Source organism: Eucyclogobius newberryi, unplaced genomic scaffold, assembly GCF_026437365.1.
Source record: "Eucyclogobius newberryi isolate DKJ021-1_F unplaced genomic scaffold, fEucNew1.0.hap1 SCAF_17, whole genome shotgun sequence".
Lineage (NCBI taxonomy): Eukaryota > Metazoa > Chordata > Actinopteri > Gobiiformes > Gobiidae > Eucyclogobius > Eucyclogobius newberryi.
In genome coordinates, this window is record NW_027315801.1 from 8,757,215 (window position 1) to 8,781,705 (window position 24,491).

The following is a 24,491-nucleotide window of genomic DNA, read 5'->3' on the forward strand; positions in this document are numbered from 1 at the left end:
GGCCGGCTGCACGTGGAGCCTGGCACGTGTGCTGCCGCCTTAACCACTCAACCACCAGGCAGAACCGTTCTGTTTTTATGTTTTTCAACTTTATTCCAACTTTATATTAATTTTAGAAACAACTGTATTCAATATGGTGGTCTGAGTTTAGTTTTGGTCCATAAAACTAAACTCAAAGCAAGCGCCGATGTGCCTCGCTCCATCTGATCATCTGATACTTGCTCTTTGTTCTCTTTGTTCCATATCTTCTTAATGGACATTTCACAGAACTGTATATTCTGAGTAAACAAATGGTGATGTAACAAACATGAGCAGATTGTACAGGGCTCTCTTGGGTAGCTACGGGCCCATGCACCAACAGAAAGAACAACTAATTAAGGAGCACTAAGCGCGGTTCAGATTTCCCTCAAGCAAACTCCGCTGAATCTTTCGCAGCGTTACAATTACCTTTGCGAGCTGCAGCGGCTAATGGTACAGTCACTCATAGGCCTGTCCTTCCATGAATACTTCATTGTTTTCTCTTGGTGGGAAGTGAAAAGAGGCGACAGGGGGGCTCATAAATCTGCGTCGTTCGGCCTCTTTACTGCCCCACAGTACTGGCATACACAGAATGGACCATTTTTATTTTTGCAGCTAACCAAACAGCTTTAACTTTGAACTTTAAACATCCATTCGTTATTTGAAACGCCTCTTCATCCATATAGTTGGCATAATGACACGGCAGCACATGCGTTTTGGTCCTGAGGGCTCGGTGTGTCTGCAATGCAACTAAATCTTTGACACTTTTTGAGGTCAATCATGGTTCCAGTGTCAGCTACAGGCAAAATAATAAAGGTTACACTCTAGTAAGTCTAAGGTTTTACTATTGTGCCATTATAAAACATGATTATACATAATGAACCTCAATTGTACCGACCCGTATGGCTTCCAGAAGTACATTTACATTTTACCCTTAACCTTTTCCATCAATAAAGTATGTGTGCCAAGGGAAAACAGAGCTCACCGCCAAGTATCACCAATGAGGGAATTCATGACTCTAAAAAATAAAATAACTATGTCAAACAATAAAAAAGTATTAGTTTAATATTATTACCAAACAACCGACTAATAATCGACTAAACTAGACTAATATAAGATCAACACACTGCAGCAAGTACCGCCTATGAAAATATTTGGCTTTCTGAGTACCACCAGGTCTAAAAAGGGGCTATTCTACACTGCATATTAAAAGATGTGTTTCCATCTAGTGTTGTATTATTTTTCACAGTTGATCTTGTCTTGATGATGTGAGGGAGTGACCACTGCACAAAGCCTTCTCCAGCTCAAACACTCTCACTGGGGGTCAGATCTGTAGTACATTTGTTTCTGCTTCCCCTTACATGTTTTCTCTGCTTGATGCCAATGATTTAAACCTTCTCAAACATACTAACATCTTTTCCATGACCACGGGATTTGTCTTTCCGCATGGTTGCCACTCACTGCCGCTGAAAGATCACATGAGGCAGTTATCCAGTAGGGAGGGGGCTCGTACCTACTGTATTTGCTTTGTTAATCAGTGACTAACTCCGAGAAGGGCAGAATGATTATTATTCATTTGATTAGATTGACTGCAGAGGCATCCACGTACCACCTGAAGGCGCTCGCGGTGCGCCTCCCACAGTTTGAGGACACTCTAGCTTTTGGTATTTTTCAATTGGACACTTTGTGTGTGTGAACTCCTGTCCCCTGTTAGCTGTAGTACAAATGTGTGCTGCTAAAAAGAAGTAAACAAACTGAAAAATATTTTGAAAGAGGTTGATGTGCACTGACTGATGTGTGAATGGATCCAACTGGCCATTCAGCATTCAGCATGTGGTTGTCGTGGGATATTTTTTGGCCTCTCTTTGGCACCCAAAAGCCTAAATAATGTTCTGTGACGTTTCAAAACTTTATATTTGACTTATATTTGACACATTGGCATTTTGTTTTTAAATGTACACACCACAGTAATACAAATGTATTTATATTGAATTTATAATGATTATTGACTACTAACCTGGCTTTAAATGCTCTTGAGTCTGTGAGTGATTAAAAAATGAAACTTTGCTTTGCATAGAAACTTCCACAGACAGCATGGCATTAAACTTGTCTATCTCCATAAAGACTTGCAGGTGACGCCACCAAGTCATGTTGCAAAAATCCTAGTTACATACAAACAACCAGCAGCACCAGCTGGAATAACAGATGTTTTTTTTGGTACTAAATGAACAAAAAACATTTTGTGTTTTTGGCCAGAGAGGATGTGAGTTATACAAGCAGAAGTGAGACTGGTTCGCACTGTCTGCATCTAAAAATAAAGTATTCTGTGTCTCGTCAAGCCAGAAATAAGAGCTGAAAGCAGAGTTCTAATTGGCTGCACCTGGGTGGTTCACCTTGTCGTTTGAAAGCTGTGCACATGGTCAAAAAGGAATTCATGTGTAAATATTAACAATGTTCCAACGAGTTTGTGAGAGTTAGGTACGAGTTACAGATTCAGGTGCCCCAGCTGTGCACTTTTTTACAAAAATGCATCCAACATTTTCCTTTACTTGTATAAGGCCCACATCCGGACACAGTGCTTGCTGGGCTGAGGTTGGAGGATGGCGGGCCCTAGGCGGCGCTCAAATTTTTTTTTGCTATATTGTCTTTCCAATCGATATGGAAAGCCAATATGATCACACTCCGCCACTTAGGAGCGGCGTATTGCAGCGGATTTTCCGACGCTTTTACAAATAAAGTGGCGCTTTTAACGCCGTGCGCCATAAACGTGTGCTGTAATTTACGCCAGACGGCGCTCAGCGTTCTCTTAATTTACGCCATAAGCCGCTCCTATTGTGGCGGAGTGTGATCATATTGGCTTTCCACATCGAGCGCCGCGAGCGAAAAGTACAACGGCGCTCGCACGGACGGTGCTGTGGTGCTTTTTGCAGGCAGCGCGTGCACGGTTATCTTAATACCTGGCGGTATCTTTACAGCATGGCGGGGGCCCGCCGGAGCATGGCGACATATTTTGGGCATGGCGGGGGCCCGCCGCAGCATGGCGGGCCGCCATGCCAAAACCCCTCAGCGAGAACACTGCGACAGCTTAATGCACTGCTTTGAATCAGCCTCAGTAAAGTCCTTCCTGCATCCATCCATCCATCCTTTTAATACCTGCAGCTGATGATAAATGCATTATTTTATGTACATTGTCACGTTGAGTCAAAGAGCAATCTGCCTGATAGCATACACTGGACCTCTCCTTTAATAGACTTGCTGAATCAAGTGATAGTAGCATTCAAGCATTTTACAGTCTGCCAGTGTGCATGTCTTCAGCTGCATCCTCATTCTCATGCGCGCACAATAAAAAGCACTGAACCGCCATGTTTCTGTCTTCCAGGTCCGACGAGGATACACCCCGAATAGTCAGGTATGTATTCCAATTACTTTCTTGTATTGACATAAAATTTTACATATTTTTCCTGGCTATTATATGACATACATTATACTTTGTGGTGTGGAGAATGTAATTTTTGTTTGTCAGAGTTGCGGCGCGTGGGAAGTGATAAGGGTTTATGTGGAGTGCAATGCAAGGTCGTAGGCTACATCTGTGTTGGTTGAGAGGTGATTTGTGGGGCCTGATTTAACACTGCTGTGTGAATCTATCATTGCAGTCAAACGTAGCGGAGAAATACGGCCCAGAGTTAATGTGGTGCTCACCGGTGAACTAAACCAGGCCTGTATTTTGAGCTTGAGAATTTATTGTTGTGATATAAGCAATCACAGCATCCATACGGCAAGACGCTTTTTCTGATACGATTTACTGTTAAAAATGTCTGGCCCTTTAAAGAAACCGCTAAATGGTCATTGAAACCTGGTGCGGCTTTATCCTGGTTTGACACACTGGTTTGTCTGTTTAGTTTTTTGTTTTAGGCATGGTTTAGTTTTTGTTAAGACTTTATATTAGTAATTATTCAGCATGTTTACAATAGTCCTGGTAGAGCTCAGTTTAATCCTGATTTAGACGTTTGGTCCTGCTTTAATCCTGTTTGGTCAATTACAGGTTTAGTTCCGGGTTTATTCCAAGTAGGGTTGTCAAAAGGATCAAAAATCAAATACTAATCTATACTAAAACTAGTATCGAAGCTAGATACCGTACTCATTTGAATAAGTATCGATATTGAAAAGTCATTAACAGTTTTAGTCATTTTGAGCTTAATCACCGCAATGTTTTTTTAAAATAAAGGACCATTATTTTGTGTTGAGAATGTCAAAATGGGAAAAATGTTTAACTGAAAAAGAGCATTCTTAATTATCATTGTGATATCGAAATTGGTATCAAGAGTTTAGTCTAGTTTGAAATTTTAGTATCGTGACAAGATGTTTTTACAGAATCCTACAGGATATACAAATTATCGTTTTTAAATTGTTTGTACAAATGTACCGTAATAATACTGTCAGGTTTATGTTGTTGATTTGCTTTCTCTTGGTAATCTCACAACGAACAATTTACTTACAGTATTACAGTATGCTTTATTTGGACTGTTTGTCGCTTAAGTAGTTTTATATTAGAATAATTTAAGCTGATTGTGTTGGACTGTCACCTTAATTATGTAGATTATGGGTCAATAAATGAGAGATGGAACAATATTCATCAAGCGTTCGCCTTTCTTTGCACTAAATTTTTATTGTACAATAAGATTTGAGCTATAAAAGGTCAAATACATAACTTCTACGACTCATTAAAGATACTAACTATCTACTTCTGCTTTGTATTTGTTGTGGCTCATCTTTTGAAAATTACTACATACAGTATTTTTAGAAAAGGGTTTACGTCACTCTGAAATTTTCTGTAGTAACGTTGTGCATTTGTCTTTAGAATACACAAATATCTCCACTTAAATCGTGTAAAATTGGACAAAGTTTTGTAATATTGTGCCACCTTTACCTCTCATAACTCCAGGCCTCTGCGCGTGAGTCTCGTGAGTGTCTAGACGAGCAGTCAGGGAGCTCTTCTCGTGTTTTGGTGAAGCATTTCCCGGCCACGTCATTTTTCTCTGGGTGCTCCCGTCTCCTCAGGCCTCGTTCCTTCTGCTCTAAATGTCCCTTTGCGACGACGAGCTCGACACAGGCAGCAGAAGATGTGTGTCAGTCTGGGCCTTTGTGCTGCCAACTTTAGGTGATGAAATATATTTGGGGATTCAAGCAGCCTGACCTAAAACAGAACTGTCAGGCAGTAACTGTGTGAAATGTTGGATGGATTTTCTTTTAGGTACAAGGATGAAAGCAAATGTTGTGGATAGTTGCTGTAGGAAAAAAAGAAAGATTTAAAAGTGGAGTGATGGTTTACTCTTCAGCTTGACCCTGCAGTGTGTAGTACATGTGGTTTTGCATCTCGCTCTTCTACAACTGCTGCTACTACAACTACTACTTCTACTACAACAACGACAGGGATTGTTTTGTATTTCTGTTGACATGTTAGAACTGCTTTTTTGAAACGACTTCTCAAGAGGTGTAATTCACCAGCACTTCACCCTTTTTTGTCCGAGCCAAACATAAACACATGGGAAAAAACTCCAGATCATTTGTGTGTGAACAATCTCACTTTTTTATGGCACAATCTTGACTCAAAATTCTACTACAACACGCAGTAGATTTTTTTTATGTCTTAAACTGTTTTGTGATTTCTGTCATGTCGGTGTGATTTGAATGCATTTTTCCCTGTTGTGTGAAGCACTTTGAGTTTGCCTACTGCTGCAACTGCCAATTTGACCACTGTTACTGTTATTGCCACTACTACTTCTCCTACTATAAGATAAGGCTGCAACAAATTCTCCTTTTCGTGGTTTTCAGCTTCCTGCTAATTTCAACTTTTTGAGGACTTTTTCACATTAAAAAAATATGATGTGTTGCTTTAAATTATTAATCGCGATTCGCTAGGGCATTTGTCCTAATTTCTCACCATTCTGAAACTTATGGATCATTTGTTTTACTGCTATTAATGACCAACTACTAGCCCTATTACTACTACTACTACTATTACTATTACTATTACGAGGGCTGAACAATTAATTGCATGTGCAATCTGTCGTGAGTAATCTGAATTATTTTTGTGGACAAATGCATCCACTACTACTGTTACTACTGCTACTGCTTCTGCTGCTGCTTCTTCTGCTGCTGCTTCTGCTGCTGCTTCTGCTGCTGCTTCTGCTGCTGCTGCTGCTTCTGCTGCTGCTGCTGCTTCTGCTGCTGCTGCTTCTGCTGCTGCTGCTGCAGCAGCTACTACTACTACTTCTGCTACTACCGCTACTAGTACTACTACTATACTGCTGCTACTACCGCTACTAGTACTACTACTACTACTGCTGCTACTGCGCTTGCAGAGGAGATGTTAAAACACACACGCACATGCACAAAACCCCTCTCTCCAAACTGACACGTTGATGCGCTTGGAGCGCTCCCAAATGGCATGGGCTCTTCCGCGTGCTTCTTGAGGCTGGGCGTTTGGCCATGGTCCCCAGTGCCTCGCCGCTCATTAATCCAACACGCTCTCGTTTTAATTATGCCTGCGAACAGGCCAAGTTTCTGTCCTCACCTGCACACCCTTTCAGGGCTGCGTGGAGTTCCTTGAAAGCACAAGCCATGACTGAATTGTTTAGCTTTGAGCTGCAGCACTAATGACACTGATTCTGCACATCAGCAGAAGGGTTGGACTTCAGACAAGAGCAGCTGATTAGCATGGATGTTTTTTCTAATCACAGTCTGTGATGGGCAAGCCAAAACTTCCCTGTGAATATTTCCAAGCCAATATTTTAAAAAATGTCACATTGTTCTGGGGAAAGCTAATTAAAACAACATTTATGGCTGTGGATGAACTTATAAAAGTGGAAACAAATGGAAAATCCTTTGTAACAACATTTAGTGTTCTTGCTCAGGCAGTATGCTGCTGCAATGTCAGTAATATTGGACGTATTTGCAAGGTGAACCCTTGTCTTGCATCTATTAGCAATGTTTAAAGACACCAATTCCTCACATTTATTCAATATAGTTTATCAAAATTTACTAATTAACCTTTCACAGGCAGATTGGCAGAGTGGTTGGCATGTCTGCATATCAATAAGTAGTAAATCAATCTTTTGGTATTCAGCACAACATCTTATTAGAATCTACTTAAAACTTGGTTTATTCAATTTAGTCTTGATGAGACTGGTTTATTCCAGGTTTAGTTTATTTATCAGTGAAAATACACATTGACACGCACACACACACACACACACACACACACACACACACACACACACACACACACACACACACACACACACACACACACACACACACACCTCACTCCAAAATACTTTCACACACATCTGCACACTATTTACATAGTCATTTCCTTCTGGGTTTAGTTCTAGTTAGGCCCGAGCGCCACAAGCTGGCGAGAGGCCTATTAATCTCGTAAGGCCGTGCGAAGCACGGCTGCGAAAGTGCGCACGAAATCGAGCGCGAAGCGCTCGCCCACTTCCAAACACTCACTAACGCACTCCTTCACTCACGCACGCCCCGTGCATACTAATTAGTAGTAGGAAAATGGAACATTACCGTTGTAAACGGGCGAAGCCCGTGCAAAAGTGCGCACTAAACGAGCACTTTACATCGGGATGACGGCCGCGAAGCGCTCGTCATCCCCATATAAAGCACTCATTTTCCCTAAGTAGCTCACGAATACGTTCCCCATCTCTTGCATGTTCCGTGCATATAAGCATGTAATGCAAAAATTGAACATTATTACTGTATAGAGGGCCCAAAACACAAAGTGGGCGGAGCCCACTCAAAATTAACGAAAGTACCCGTCAGTGACCAGGGACCCACACCATGAGGTAGGAAAGCGAAACATTGTTTTCGCATCGGAATATTATTCTTTCTTCCTTCTTTCTCTTTCTTTTCGGGACCAACCCCCCTATTTTTCACCCAGTGAACATTGACGAAAAGTCACAAAAATTTGCACACCTCTAAAAATCGTGCCTCTCTACATTCTGGCTATTTCCCTTTTCTAAAATAAAAAAAATTGGCGCGTCAGCGCCCCCAAATGTACCAAAAATGCATTGAGATAGGAAATGACCCAAAAAAAATCTGATCGTAGAATCATGAAATTTGGCGCAGAGGTAGATGGTGACAAGAGAAGTAAAAAATATTATTACGGCAACGCCATCCACCCAACCAAATGTCGGCCATATTGGTTCAAAAATGGCTAAGCATGACTCGGGAGTTTTTCCAAACGTCGTACTTTTACGAACTTCTCCCAGGGCGTTGGCTCTAAAAAGCTGAAATTTGGTGAAAATGGTACTGAGGAGTGGGACATCAAAAGTTTTTCAAATTACATTGATACCTGTCACGGTCTCTGAGCGGCGAAGCCGCAAACTTTCGCTAGAATTTCAGAAATCTCCCAAATTTAACATTTCACCCTGGAGAGACAAAGAGACCACGAGAATGGACTGTTTAGCAAGCTTTATTTGCGAGTTATTTGGCGCTCAGACCCCGGCGGAAGACGTTGCAATCATGGGCACTCCATGATCTATTTGTATTAGATGTCTCCCCCCGGAGCCTGGAGACTGGTGGTGGTAGATGTGGAGAGGAGGTAGAGGATGAGGGGAATGTAGAGGAGCTGGGGAGGTGGTGGGTCGCAGTACGGTTTGAGCGGCCGAGCCATCTGCCTGAGGGCTTAAATGCCACCGCCTGGTGCTGATTGGGAGCAGGGAGGAGTCACTGGGAGCGTTGATTGGGGATGAGGAGCAGGTGCGAGGGCCATGGTACAGACGCCCCCTGACCTTTCACCCTACTTCTTTGGCCAGGAAAAACTGCATAACCTCTTTGGGATAAGCGCAGAAACCTGGGAGAGTCCATGGTGAAGGAGGGATCTGACTCTCACAGACGGACAGGCGGGCGCCCGCTTGAGTGCGATGATGGCGCTGGGGAGCTCCATGGTGGCCTTGATGTAGGAAGGAGTTAGGTCTTCCAGGCTGAATTTACGCAGACGGACTCTCACAGACGGACAGGCGGGCGCCCGCTTGAGTGCGATGATGGCGCTGGGGAGCAGGGTCCTTCCATGGTGGCCTTGATGTAGGAAGGAGTTAGGTCTTCCAGGCTGAATTTACGCAGGCTTCATTTCACCCTGGAGAGACAAAGAGACCACGAGAATGGACTGTTTAGCAAGCTTTATTTGCGAATTATTTGGCGCTCAGACCCCGGCGGAAGACGTTGCAATCATGGGCACTCCATGATCTATTTGTATTAGATGTCTCCCCCCAAAAACCCGGGGTCTGAGCAGCTGTGTGCCAAGGTTATTACGGATACTCAGAAAGAACAGGACAGCAGATACTTAGAATAGAGTAGACTGGTCAGGCCACGAGGCTGCCATTGATCACGTGGTGGCCCGAGAGGGGCGGATGCGTAGCGACGGGGAGAGTAGGGGGCAAAGCCCTGAAAACTATAAGCGTCTGAAATGGAGGCCTCTATTCACGGAGATGTGGTGAAGGACCGAGGACGGGAATATGAAGCGCCTGGAGTAGATAAGAAATGACGTGGACACGTGGAGAGCTAGAGGATGCGACTAAGGAACAGGTAATGAGGAAATATGAACCACCACCAGTATTTGTTGCGAGACGAGACTTACTCGAGATGCGAGGAGCGTTGAGCCACCAAAATTGGAGGCAGGTAGGGACGAACGTACGGGTATGGGCGAAAGGGACTGTCGCCCGAGTTGTTAGAGGGCTGTGGAGGATATGCCCTGAGTGGCCGCGGATGTGGCGGCTCCTATTCTAAACCGGTGCCCGGTGAGACGAGGGGGCGGATTGCATAGGATCGATGTTACCTTCGGGTATTTCCGAAACCAGGGGGCTGCCTCTGGAGTTAGGAACGGCGGGGAATGAAGTGCGCCGTGGTTTGACCCGATTGGGAATTTACCCGATGCCCTGAGCCACGTGTGCGTGCTGTGATGATGCAGGGGCTTTACCTTGAAAGTTAAATTATAATAGAATTCTGATTCCCCCCAAAAACGAAGGAGGCGGCAGATGACAGAGAGTGGAGGTGCCGGCAGACGGCGGAGAGTGGACTGGAGAGCGCCGGCAGACGGCGGAGCGTGGACTGGAGAGCGCCGGCAGACGGCGGAGCGTGGACGGGAGAGCGCCGTCAGAACGTAGACCTGAAAGCGCCGGCGGAACGGCAGAACGGAAACCTGGAAGCGCCGGCAGAACGGAAACCTAGAAGCGCCGGCAGAACGGAAACCTGGAAGCGCCGGCAGAACGGAAACCTAGAAGCGCCGGCGGACGACAGAGCGTAGACCTGGAAAGAACGGCAGAACGGAAACCTGGAAGCGCCGGCAGAACGGAAACCTAGAAGCGCCGGTGGACGACAGAGCGTAGACCTGGAAAGAACGGCAGAATATAGAACTGAAAGCGCTGGCAGAACGGCAGAGCATGCACGCCGGGGCAGACGGCGGAGCGTGCACACAGTTGCGCGCACGCAGAGCGCCGGGCAGATGGCGGAGCATGCACGCAGTTGCGCGCAGTGCGCCGAGCAGACGGCGGAGCGTGCACACAGTTGCGCGCGCGCAGGGCGCCGGACAGACGGCGATGCGTGCACGCAGTGCGCCGGAGCAGACGGCGAAGCCCGCACGCAGTGCGCCGGAGCAAACGGCGAAGCCCGCACGCAGTGCGCCGGGGCAGACGGCGGAGCGTGCACGCAGTGCGCCGGGGCAGACGGCGGAGCGTTCACGCAGTGCGCCGGGGCAGACGGCGGAGCGTGCACGCAGTGCGCCGGGGCAGACGGCGGAGCGTTCACGCAGTGCGCCGGGCAGACGGCGGAGCGTGCACGCAGTGCGCCGGGCAGGCGGCGGAGCGCGCGGGCAGTGCGCCGGGGCAGGCGGCGAAGCGCGCGGGCAGTGTGCCGGGGCAGACGGCGAACGTGCACGCAGTGCGCCGGGGTAGACGGGAGAACGTGGACTGACAGCGCCGGTAGACGGCAGAACGTGAACTGCGAGCTCCGGTAGACGGCAGAAGGTGAACTGCGAGCGCCGGTAGAAGGTGAACTGCAAGCGCCGGTAGACGACAGAAGGTGAACTGCGAGCGCCGGTAGACGGCAGAAGGTGAACTGCGAGCGCCGGTAGACGGCAGAAGGTGAACTGAGCGCGCCGGTAGACGGCAGAAGGTGAACTGAGCGCGCCGGTAGACGGCAGAGCGTGGACTGAGCGCCGGTAGACGGCAGAGCGTGGACTGAGAGCGCCGGCAGACGGCAAAGCGTGGACTGAGAGCGCCGGCAGGCGGCAGAGCGTGGACTGAAAGCGCCGGCAGGCGGCAGAGCGTGGACTGAGAGCGCCGGCAGGCGGCAGAGCGTGGACTGAGAGCGCCGGCAGGCGGCAGAGCGTGGACTGAGAGCGCCGGCAGGCGGCAGAGCGTGGGCTGAGAGCGCCGGCAGGCGGCAGAGCGTGGCCTGAGAGCGCCGGCAGGCGGCAGAGCGTGGACGGGAGAGCGCCAGCAGGCGGCAGAGCGTGGACGGGAGAGCGTGGACAGGAGAGCGCCAGCAGGCGGCAGAGCGTGGACAGGAGAGCGCCTGCAGGCGGCAGAGAGTGGACAGGAGAGCGCCGGCAGGCGGCAGGGCGTTGACCTGAAAGCGCCGGCAGGCGGCAGAGCATAGACCTGAAAGCGCCGGCAGGCGGCAGAGCGTAGACCTGAAAGTGCCGGCAGGCGGCAGAGCGTAGACCTGAAAGTGCCGGCAGGCGGCAGAGCGTAGACCTGAAAGCGCCGGCAGGCGGCAGAGCGTAGACCTGGAAGCGCCGGCAGGCGGCAGGCGGCAGAGTGTAGACCTGAAAGCGCCGGCAGGCGGCAGAGCTGGAAGCGCCGGCGGGCGGCAGGGCGTAGACCTGGAAGCGCCGGCAGGCGGTGGAGCGTAGGCCTGGAAGCGCCGGTAGACGGCAGAACATGGGCTGAGAGTGCCGGTAGACGGCAGAACATGGGCTGAGAGTGCCGGTAGACGGCAGAACGTGCGGTAGGCCTTAGATTATAATAGAGTTTTAATACCCCCCAAACCAGAGGAGGCGGAGCGACCGTGTAAAAGCGCCGGGAGTTGGAGACGGAATGATTTGTCATGGAAAATTTAAAAAACTTTCCACTTGTGGAGGAGGCGGGACCGGAAGTGAGGTGGGCCGACGCGTCGCCAAACAGATGAGTCGAGAGGGGAGGGGGCGAGCTAGCCGGGTCGCGCAGTGTGGAATGAACACTGAAGTAAGATGGCCTTGGAGGAACAGATTTGGCCCATTAAAACGACCAGAGGGGCCCGGAGCGAGCAGATTCCGGGCAGAGGGACAGTAAAGGAACAGTCTGTGGGGCTGGACCGACTGGACCGGTGCTGTAACTCCTGATACGCGCATGCGCGAGTAAGCCGGCTTGACAGGCAGTTTGAATTGAATCGCGGGCCTTTTTGTGCGGCGCTTGCGCTGATCGCTTTGCGACGGTGAGTGTAGCATGACTAGAATTCCCGTACTTTCGGCTATAGAAAGGTGCTCCAGAAAGGGAGCTGCCCTGAGATTGGGAAGTTTGAACATAGCTGGCCGCACCGTCATGTGCCCACGGTGTAACGTGGGATATTTTAAACGTGAATATATATTACATGATGCGACGTAACAGTTGTCTTTTGGACCGGGGGATTGAGGTGTGCCTGCGGACTGGGCACATGACCCATTTCTAGTGAATATGAGTCTGAGACATGCAGCGCATTTATTTTATTGTTTGATTATATATTTATTATTAATAAACCCACAGAGTGTTTGGGAAAGCTGAGGAGCAGATACACTTCTGATGAATGAGATTGGAGCGAGCTGAATAAAAGCCCTAAAGGAATGAATGGCACGATATGTACAATGCATGGAGCTGCCTCGATCTGCTCCACAGGAGCAGCGTGCGTGAGGTGAGAGGGCGGAACAAGGATGTTAGGAATGAAAAGACGAAAAGTTAGATTGTTGGAGACCCGTAGTTGGGAACCTTGAAATCTTGCTTAAGATTGTGATTCAAGCAATATTCTCGAGATGAAGACAATTTAAAAATACTTAATTTCGACTGGGGAGATCGCTGGGCGTTCGGCCTGGGGGCCCCGTATGGCCAGCGGCGGGCCTGAGACAGGCCCCTGGAGTCGAGGACAGAGCGCTGCCGCGTGTTGGAGCCTGACGTGGACAGGAGCGTGTTCTGGAGCTGGACCCGGTGTCACGTGATCCGGTGGAGACAGCTGTGGCGCGGGAGGAGCCACGTGAAGGAGACGTCCCGACGCTCGATGCGGAGGAGAGGCCCAGCAGCGTGCGCGGAGCGGCTGATGATGATTTCCTGGTTCGTGCTGCGGGGCGCGCGGCAGGTGGATGGGACGTTTCGAGCAGAAGTGAGGAGTCTTGTAATGAGAGAACGCGGCGAGACGCTCAGCTCTTCCACCGGGTCGGGTGGATGCGCTCTTCCGAAGCCGTAGGACCGCGGGAGGACCCGGGGCCCCCGTGAGAGGAACACGGAGGGTCATCTGATTTGAAATCTGACATGATATCAGTCGCAGTACGGTTTGAGCGGCCGAGCCATCTGCCTGAGGGCTTAAATGCCACCGCCTGGTGCTGATTGGGAGCAGGGAGGAGTCACTGGGAGTGTTGATTGGGGATGAGGAGCAGGTGCGAGGGCCATGGTACAGACGCCCCCTGACCTTTCACCCTACTTCTTTGGCCAGGAAAAACTGCATAACCTCTTTGGGATAAGCGCAGAAACCTGGGAGAGTCCATGGTGAAGGAGGGATCTGACTCTCACAGACGGACAGGCGGGCGCCCGCTTGAGTGCGATGATGGCGCTGGGGAGCAGGGTCCTTCCATGGTGGCCTTGATGTAGGAAGGAGTTAGGTCTTCCAGGCTGAATTTACGCAGGCTTCATTTCTGCCGTTTGCGCAAATAAAGTCCGAATTGCGTCAAATTGCAATCAGTTGTTAAACTCTTTGCCCTAAACCTACTTGAAGTGAAATTAATTAATTTGGCGCCACAGCGCCCCCTGCAGATTTTATATGGAGGTTAAATGTTTAGTTTTGCGAAATTATCTGAAATTTGACACAAAACTCAATTTTGGCATCCCCATCAAAAAAGTCAATGAGACCCATGTCATAATTGTTAGGGCTTTGCTGTAGCGATGACCGAAACCTCCCATGTTATTCCAATGGGGAAATCACCAGAACATGTTTACACTTTATACTTTCACCAACTCCTCCCAGGGCGTCAGCCCTATCAACGTGAAATTTGGTGAGACTCATCTTCAGGTGTGGACCATCAAAAGTTATCCACATTTTTATTCAAAGAGTCACGGTGTCTGTGCGGCAAAGCCGCACATTTTGCCAAGAATTCAAAATAAAATTGCTTTTTGATGGTAAAACAAAGGGGAGAAGATGTGACAGCGTCACAGATTCAGCAGTAGGCGTAATAAAAGGACAATTGGGGCGCGTTAGCGCCCCCTCCTCTTGCGGCGTGGCGGCGGCGTGGCGAGGGCCGATCATTGCCGCTTGCGGCTATATTTTAGTCTTGATTTTGATGTGGTGTGTTTGAGTGTGAACGTAGCCTTAGTATCTTCTAAACCAAAAAACTTACCAAATTGATTCAACACATCGTTTCTTTTAGACACTTTAGTTGAGGCAACATTCTTTTAAAGGTTGGCACACACATGCATTTAATATTTACACATTCACTCAATTTCAGTCACATTCAGATAAGCTGTTACTACAAACAAATATTTAATCTATGTCTTAAAGAAAAGTACATCACAATAGAATTTACTATTTCTCACCATTTGACGCTAACGATCTGACAGACTGTTTCAGAAGTGTATAATAAATGCGAGTATAAAAATCCTCCTATGTCTCAAACCCTCTAACTGTCAGTCTTTCAAACGCTTTTCCTTTTCTGCTTCAAATCACTCCAACTTCATCCTCACAAGCTGCTGACAACCCCGCTACGCATTCACTTACATCTCTCCCATCACTAATATCCCAATCTGTGACACGGGCCTCAAGATTTCCTTGTGTTACACGCCTTGGTAGAGTTCATTATCATTAATAATAAAAGAAGCAGTGAACTTGGCACAGGCGCTATAAATAAATAAGGTCTTCTCCCTCCCATAAGGATTGCATTGGGTTGGATAGAAGTTGAGAAGTGCTGGCCCTGTTGCTGTCGTAGGTGTGTGTATGTGTTTGTGCCGGTTAATGAGAAAGGAATAACAACATAGCAGCTTTTAATTGGTGTTCTGTTGTGCAATCAGAGTGGACGGCTAGATTCAGATGTGATTAGGAGCCGGTGGAGATGGGCCCGACACAAACTCGACAGCCACCCCTGACCCGCTTTTATTGGATTGTTCTTCTGTCAGCGACTCCGTGATGAGAAGCTTCTTGCGCTCCCAGAATTCAGAGGGTGCACGCTTGGTTTACTTTCATTCAACTACCCAAATGTGTAGTTGAATGGAAGCTTTAGCTGCACTTGATTTAAATGTTTTCTATTGCTGTGAAAATTCTGAAGAAATGCTTTTGATTAGCTATTGATGGCACTTCTTCTGCCCCTGTCGCAACTGGTATTATGAACAGCGTAACATCACTAAACATGCATAATAGCTAAAATCCTCCATCTGAAGCTGGGTCCACAGGTTGCCCTAACGACATTGAAGGATGGGTCAAATGCACAGGACAAATTTCCGTACAGGGACAATAAACTATAACTTAAAGGACACATATTACTGTATGCTAAGTTGAAGGCGCAATGGACGATTTTTCGGCGAGTTGAGAACGCAGGTGGAATTGCGCATGCAAACTCCCCCGTGCGGACTGATACAACACAGACGTGCGTTTGTTTATTAGCGCAACGGATCGCTCAAACTGTCTTTCTCCTTCTTCATTTTGCCCCGTACACTGAGGGAACTATATTATGATAGATCCATGCGCTTAGGCACGCGGAAACGTGGGGACGAACCGCACGCGGCTGCAGGTGAGCGGTAGGTGCGTTTTATGATTGATACGTGGCAGGACTAATCGGCAGTCCACGCCACGAGGAAATAAGACTTAGATTTGTGCCAAAAAAATCGTCCATTCAACCTTTAACTATTTTGAGCTTTTAACCATGTTCTAACATTGTTCCCTCATCAAAAACATACCTGGAGTTGCATTTAGCTTCATTCACACAAGTTTGATGAATCCTGGTTAGAAAATCCCCTCCCTCCGAGCATCAAAAACAATGCATTCTGAATTTCCCCGAGGTGTAACATGGCTCAGAGAATCTTTGGCTCGGTTTTTAAGTCCATAAATAATCGGCAGTCTCGTTCTTAGCATTTCTACCATTAAATCACAATCATTACCGGTACAACTGCGTGGTTGCATCAGCAGGGCGGAAAAAAACTACATTAGCAAGCAGTGTTTATTTTGAAGTTGTGTAATTCCCTCTGTAGCCAGTAGATGGTTACTCTGGCGTCTCAAGCAGGTCACGAGCATGCTTAAAGGCCAATTACAATACAAATAATGTGTAATATTTGTACTAGGGGTGTAACAATTACCATGGTATTATGATTAAGCCGCAATAATACCATGGACATATAAATTGCAGGTTTCTAATCCTAACTACACAGAGTAGTACAGAGAGAATGCTGAGGCTATTCCATTAGGACTGTGGAACTTTAGTCGTTTTGTTGATTTATGCAACTCATTATTTTAAAATATTTTTAATTCACAACCGTAGAAGGGAGAAAGTATTGAGTGAGATTCAGTTCAGATGAATACAGTGTTTACTACTGTTTTTTTCAACACATATTTGTAATTGCGTGACCTTCTGTAGTCTTTTTTGGAACAGATACATGCTCAAATCATAGAGATTCTTGTGTACCTTTTGAGAGCATTTACTGGTGCCACGCCATGCATCTTTTATTCGACTAATCGGTTCACAGAGGATGGTTTTTTTATGCCCTCAATCTATGGGTTTCAGTTAAATGCAAAATAAAGACCTTAGAAATAACAATTCAAAGCTAAAATAAGCTAAAATTCCATCTTTTGAACGGTAAAAAGTCATCAAAATGGCTTCTGTAACAGAAAAAGGTCACATAACTATGACCCTTGAACAGCTCAGGGTCTACACGCCATCACAAAAAAATTCTGTTATAGAACATCTTGGAAATCCCTTGGAAATCATTGTGCATACATAGCATTATTTATTTTGACAGGGTCCAATACTAATGCAAATATGGTTACTTCCCTATTACTGCTACATACAGTGTTTAGTTACTCTATTCTTGATAAACCAGCACCAGCCCAAGTGAAAATCCCCTCCCTCACTCCCTCCCTTCCTCCCTCCCTCCCTCCCTTCCTCCCTTCCTCCCTCCCTTCCTCCCACATCAGACAGAGAACGGTTACAAACGAGAGTTCTCTTGTCTTTTCTATTGAGCGCCTCATTTGTGCTGCCATATTTTGTCCCTGTTTACACCTGCCCCTCTGATGGATGGCACACGTCTGTTTGGAGTCGGGATAGGCTAATTGAAATTTCGCATTGTTCAGGAGAGTGAATCAGAAGTGGATGCTGCTTGAAGCGATCATCTTTGCAGCACACTGAAGAGAATGATTAGTAACAGCATCTCTATGGGCGTTCTGCACAGCTCTGGCAGGGCCTTTTTATTTGCCCATAATTCTCTCCTGAGAGTTGGGGGAAACTGAGTGGATGGGATTATGGAACCTCTTTTGTTATTGCAGCCCGGACAATGAAAAGAATGAAGCTGTGTGGGCTTTGATTGTTGCAAGGTTCAAAACCTTTTAAATAGTTTCTCCAAGGACTGTCAGAAAACAAAGTAGAACTAATCAATGAATGTATAAACCAGTTATTCAATTGTAATCAGTGTTATAGCATTATATATTAAGTGTGGAAAACAAAGGCTGGTAAATGCAAGCAATCAAAAGGGTAGTGAGTGCTTTTATGGCAATCAGGCCAAGTTACAGGTCAGATTTGTGGAAAGGCAAATGAGCAATAAAAATAGACCTTATTGAATAAATGAAAGATAGATACGTTTTCTGCTCTGTGGAACATTCAAGGTAAAGCAATAATCTCTTTGGAGACAAGCAGGTAGGGGACCCTCCACCTTTAAAAATGATGTAGTCCAGTATGACAATAACAGATGCTGTATAGATATCTCTGCATTCTTATTTTCCCGTGGCATAAGTGAAATAACACTACAATGGAGATGACACAAAACATGTGGTTGGATTTCAGTGTGACAGGTTAAGTAGTACTTGATGAAATTAAATGCACAACAAGCATCAATCAAGTCAAATGCATATTAATTATCGTTAGTAAAACATGTTGAGTCATCCAACCAGGCTCCATTATGCATGGTGTAGACAACAAGCTCATGTCCACATCAGTGATGATTAGAGCTTCTTAGCCATAATCATCCTGCTCCTCCAGCCAGGTAAAAGCCTAATCCCCAAGTAAATGTGGTGTGAGAGTACAGCGTGTGTCTGTGTAAAGATGCTGCAAAATAAGTGTGACGGTTCTGCCAAATTTGTCACAACACTAGTAAAAGCATGTGTGGTGTAGCGCTGCCTTTGATATAAAGTGACAAATGTGGAAAACAAAAGTGAAACGGAAGTGCGTGTAAGTCCACATGAGCACCAGTCTGTCTCTGCAGTTATAACTGAACAGACGTCATACAAGTAGGTTTTAAAATAGGATTTCAACATAGTTATCATCTGATTAAAGGCTTAAATTGTGCCCATTAATAACAAAAGAAACAGGCACCGGAAAAAGAACCGTTCAGATATTGGTATCGAAATCGGGGGGGGAAACTATACCCAGTCCTAGAGATGATAGACTTTGACTACCTGCAGCTTCACTTGTGAAGATTAGAAGTCAATTATTATTGTGATTACTGTAGAATGGGGGTGAGTGATATTGCCATGAATGAACATCTCAGTTTTTATTTTCTTTTATTATTCCAACAATATTTCAATGCCATTTTTGAATCCATCAGAAACGTCTTCATGCCTGCAATGTCTTGGTTGAGGTTCGAGTATCACACAGAGTCAATGGACTGTAAACTTCCTTTTAAAATGAAACGTGAAGTCTTTAATTGGAGATTACTCAACATTCTAATTTGGTATATCTCCCAAACAACCATTGCTATATGATTATATCTCCTGCCACAATATCAAATATATACAAGAAACAAATCAATGCTGATAGGTTTAAGGAGAGGCTAAGGACAGGGCATGCTGGGACATTTACTAAGTCTCCCTCAGTCCATCAGCAGCTCGTCACTGCTGTTGTGATGTTGGGCATTACAAAAATAAATTTAATTGAAAGTAGTATTGGAACTAGATACTGAATGGAACCGGTAGTAAAAAACGTCTTTAAAATGGTCTTTATCAGATCTAAGACCACATGGTAATATAACATAATAATTCTTATTTGGTGTTGGAAATTACATTCTTTTACCCCCAAAAAAGTATCAAAATCAAGTTTAAAACATAAGTATTGTAACACGATGCACCCGTATTCACCAGTTGTTTCTGAGCAAACATAGACTCTTGTGTTTGATGCGTTTCAGGCTGTTGTCAGCTTTCCTTTTCCGCCGCTGTGTCATTGTGTCTAAACTGTAGGCTGATAGTTGTCTGCCGGGACCTGATGTGACAGTGGACCTCCTCAGCTCTGTCTCTCACCCCTGTCCCGCTCCACCACCACCACCACCACCGCGTTTCCCCCCTGTCTCCGGTTACCATGGTGAGGGATGCTCGAGTACCACAAGGAACCTGTCGCTTTTGTCCTTGTGTGCATTTCTCTTTCTCGAGATTCTAGTTTTTTTTTTACCCAGGCGTCGTGACATAAACAAAGTATTGGGGCGATAAATGAACTGCTGTCCCCGGTGGGAAAAAAATAGCGTTTGCTGAATAATTTGTTATTGCACAGACAGATACAAAACAAGGCAGTGCTTTCAGTAATGGAAAAGGGAGACAGTTACTTATTCAAGCTTTTCAATTCACAAAGAGAATTCAGTCATTGCCTTCTGCTTATTTCCATTAGGGCGACTGGTGCATATCCCACTACTGCATGAAGCTGTGATGAGGTTCAATGTGGACAATGTGGACCTATTTGGATTTAGAAACACGTGTACAGTACGAGTATCCACAGGGAGGAAATGCAGCAGAATCAACGTCTCAACCACAAAGATTTAAGGCTAACATGCTCCTCCGAACAGTATTCATTCATCTTCATCCAAGTCAAAGTGTACAATGGCCCAAGCTGTCTTTTCATTTGAATCATTTTAGTTTGAAAGGTTTTGTGTGTTATCATGGCCAAAATAATAGCGATTAACAACAATATAGAATATAAATGTGATGGAAAGGTCCTCAAATACGTGCCATGTTCAGGGTTTTAACTGCCATTTTATAATTGCATCAAAACAACACTGAGAAAACCTTGGATAAGTAGTATTTTTCTTACAGTCTAGTGATATAAATATGATTTACTTTGTTGTGGATTATTATGATTATACAAAATCCTGCACGACGATAATTGTCTTTCTTTTTTATTGTGATTCGTGATGATATTATTTATTGTCCCATGCACTAGTTCATCAAATTATGTTTTCAAGGAAAGATCCATCGCCATAGTTTCCTAATGAGAAACAGTGAATCGATCAATGGTCAGTAATTATTGTAGAACTATGATCCGTAGACTGTGATGCAATTGACAGTTATTACAGACAAAGACATGTTGTGGTTGTTGGTGAGTAAAGTAGCAAACTGTTATTTCTCAGCTTTATTGGGGATTTTAGAATCACCAGTTGAACAAATGTGGCTCAACAGTTGGACCTGTCACACTTATTACAATATCGATTCATTGTACAATAAAAGATCGACGGAACAATGTTTTTTTTGGGCTCAGAATTTATCTCTTTTTTTTAATTTTATTTTTTTAAATTTCTTGTATGATCAAATCTGAGTTCTCGATGGTCGAATAAGTAACTGTAGGCTGTAGATACTAACTACTAAATATTATATTATATTGCACATTTAGAAAAAAAAATTGTGTCAGTAACAAGTAGTTTCAATCATTAATATTTTCTTCACCAATATACCACACTTCAAAATGTGTTATTGTGATCAATTAAAAATAACATTTCAGGAAGAATATCAGGCTGTGGGCTTGAACACACCACTTCTAACTTTTAAAAATATATACCATATAAATACTGTTCACAGAAGCAAAATTGCTTTGACTCTTATCCCTCATTGTTAAGATTTATGCTTCCGTTATGTAACCTTGTGTTACATTACGCTCATATTTATACACTGAAAGGCCCATAATGGCGATAAACTGCAATTGCAGCAGGCCAGATGTGTCTGTGGATTCGGGATAAAGCGCTCATCCCTCAGAGAGATGGGAGGCTGCTGGTGTTTGACTCGGGGTTGACAGGCGGAGAAATGCGAGCGGGACGTTTTGAGGCGAGATTCTCCGAGGTGGCACGGCTCGATGAAAACCTTAACAAACACTAGATGAGAAGAGAGCGTCTCTGTGGAAACGGAGATGGGATGCGTCTGAGCAATGATGAGTGGAGGACAAAAGCGCTCTAAGTGAAGGCGACTGAGAGGAATCGGATATCAAGTCACCAAAGTCACTGCAAAGGGACCAATGATACGGTATTGCGTGTTGTACAGGAAACATGGCAAAAGATACTGTAACATTTAGAAGTAGACATTAGAGATGGAAGTTGTGTTGAAAAATGAATAACATAATCATCAACGCATCGTCTTGATTTTACATAGCATTTATGTATTGTGTGGTACTTAAACCTCCTGACTTTTACAGGCTGGTTTTAGCACATTTCTGATGGTTTGTCATATCATTGTCTGAATATTGTCAATTCATAATCAAATAATCAAATATTGAGATGTGTTTTTGTCACTATCACACTTTTTATTTGGATTTGGCCACGGACTATAAGGATTCAGAAGACCATTACAGCAGACAAACTAAGTTGCAATGTATACCTGCTTCTATCTGGGTAAGATAGGACACTTTAATGCTTGTTTAGCCTTAGATTAGCACAACTTTTGTCCTAGTTTGGATCAATAGTCTTGGGAGATATGCACTCACTCTATAAACCACTGGGATAAAATCAAATTGTTTAAAGTTTGCATTCTATAATGAAAAAGCCCTGTTATCCATGCAAGCGTGATTGCATAATACAATGGTGTACTGTATATACTGTACTGTATGTATGACGCAACCACAGCTTCTATAAAGATCTGGGGCAGAAACAAAATAAGAACATACAACTTACTAAGCATTTTAAATTTGTTTCTGCTGTTGTGCTGCTTTTAGGCAAAAGGTTGAAGTGAGTTATTTTGTGAAGTAGGTGATGAAATGAAGTTGCATAATCACATAGAATTTGCAAAACACATTTTAAAGTTGCACTATGTGACTTTTACATAGAGACAAGCAGGAGTCTGTGTCATGCTTTTTCTTGGCTGGAATGTCAGGTTCGATCTGTGGGTCAGCGAGTCTGCTCACGTAGCAATAAGATGCCCATAATTCAATAAATACAAAATAGAATGTTCCACAAAACCACATTAAACTCGTCTCTTGCTTAATTTTAAACCATCAACAACCTAATTGGGATTCAGCACCTCCAAGTCCAGTCCAGATCTGCGGTTTCTTTATGTGGAGGACTTCAGCAGTTTTGGAGCCTCATTCATGGCGACAGGAGAACGCCGATGGGAGATTGACGGACAAATTAGCGTTGCAGCAGGGGTGTGCCGCCCGGTCACTCTGTGGAAGGAACTGAACTGAAAAGCAAAGATCTTGATTTGCCATCAATCCTCATTCTTGTCTTCATAATGAGCTGTAGATCATGGCCCTGGAGGAGTTGGAGGAAGTGTCTGGGGAGTGGGAAGTCAACTTTGGGCGTCTCTGAGGAGTTGATCTCACCTCCTGTGTTTGGTGCACTTGAAGCGTACTGTAGTGTTCTCACTGGGAAAGTACTTTGTTTGTGCAGATATGAACAAATATGAAACATTACTCTCGCTGTTGTGAATTTTTTGTGCATTATAATCTTTCAAACAAGGGTATAGTGATATTTCTGTCATTTAACGGGTCATTTTACAGTCTTTTCACATTTTGTTTCATTGCTAAAACTCAACAAATAACATTTAAAGGCACATTTCTGTTGGATTTCAAAGATATTCTGGTTATTGTGATGGTTCTGTCATTACTCACTTCTCAAGAAAGGATCTAAAAATTATAGTTGCGTTCAGTACAATTTATTTGCCTTTTGTGTAAAAAAACTAATTTGAAAACAAGTGTAAAATGGGAACATAACTCTTAAACTCTTAAAACAGCATTAAAAATGACAGCATAAACAAACAATTCAAGTATAAAGTAGATATTTAAATTTACTTTGCCAAGGGAGAAAAGTTAGATATTATAATCTTAGATATTATGGGAGGCAAAGTTGTACTGCAACTAATACAGTTTATAGCAAATTTGTATGATTTAATAAATAATCTTTTTTCTTTGCAATCCCCTGAATATGCACCAGAATTACACCAATATATTTCTTTACTATTATTGCAGCTTCGTGACTCAGGAACTTCTCTTTTCTGTGCCACTGAAATATTCCTCTTCTGAAATATTATGCTGACGGTGTGTGAAAAAAAAAAAAGTCACCCAAAAGTCAGCGGGCCCCACAGGAACACCTCACAAGAGCCAGAATGATTACAGTGCAGCACCTCTCCTCTCCTGTTCACCTCTTTTTCCTTTTGCCCTTTCATGTCAGCGCCACAGGAAACGCATTCTGCCCTAATATGGCTTGTGCTATTTTGTTATAGGAGACACGCCTCTTTACCTCTGGAGGTCACGGAAAACCCCGGGAGGCTCACGTCCAGGGCGGGCTGCAGGAGGGCCACACCATGTCGTCAGTGGAAATCTGCTTCTTTTGGGTAAAGTAAAGGATCATTTATGCTCAATTCTCGCACCGTAGCTTCATTTATACAGTATTTCCCACTGTTTCTAATGTCATGGCTGTGTTCTGGTAAATGACCACCAGAGGGCACTCAAATTCAGTTAATTGACCAAAACGTGCAACTAGAAAAACAAACATGGAGGCGCTTAAGGCTGTTTTTTTAACGATTTTGTAAGAAAAGGGACAAGAAAATGAGCTCTTGAGCTTTTGTAGTTTATTCTAGTCAATCTTTTTTGTTTTAAGTTTAAGGTTCTACAGCTCAAATCTTATTATACCACAGGGTTAGGGTTAAAAACTCTTAACTAACTATAACCATTGACCCTCAAAAATAGGATTCCAACTATTATATATTGAACGAGAAGTCGATATATAAATGATTATGACAGGGCAAGTTTTAATATCAGAAGAATTAGAATTAGTGTCTGGGTATCAAACTAAACTGCAAATAAA

The 24,491-nt window shown here is 44.6% G+C and overlaps 1 protein-coding gene across 4 annotated transcripts in view; it reads left to right on the top strand.

Moving 5' to 3' along the window:
* iqsec1a (IQ motif and Sec7 domain ArfGEF 1a) overlaps positions 1-24,491 on the top strand; it is a 143,924-nt gene that overhangs the window by 25,730 nt on the left and 93,703 nt on the right. Inside the window, exons 3-4 of one of the 4 annotated variants that reach the window (XM_072448940.1) lie at positions 3,398-3,427; positions 23,908-24,018. In XM_072448940.1, coding sequence (XP_072305041.1) covers positions 3,398-3,427; positions 23,908-24,018 — 141 coding nt within the window. Of the gene's footprint in view, positions 1-3,333; positions 3,428-23,907; positions 24,024-24,491 lie in introns of those variants that run through there. The other 3 variants (XM_072448936.1, XM_072448930.1, XM_072448939.1) reach the window with 3 other exon arrangements.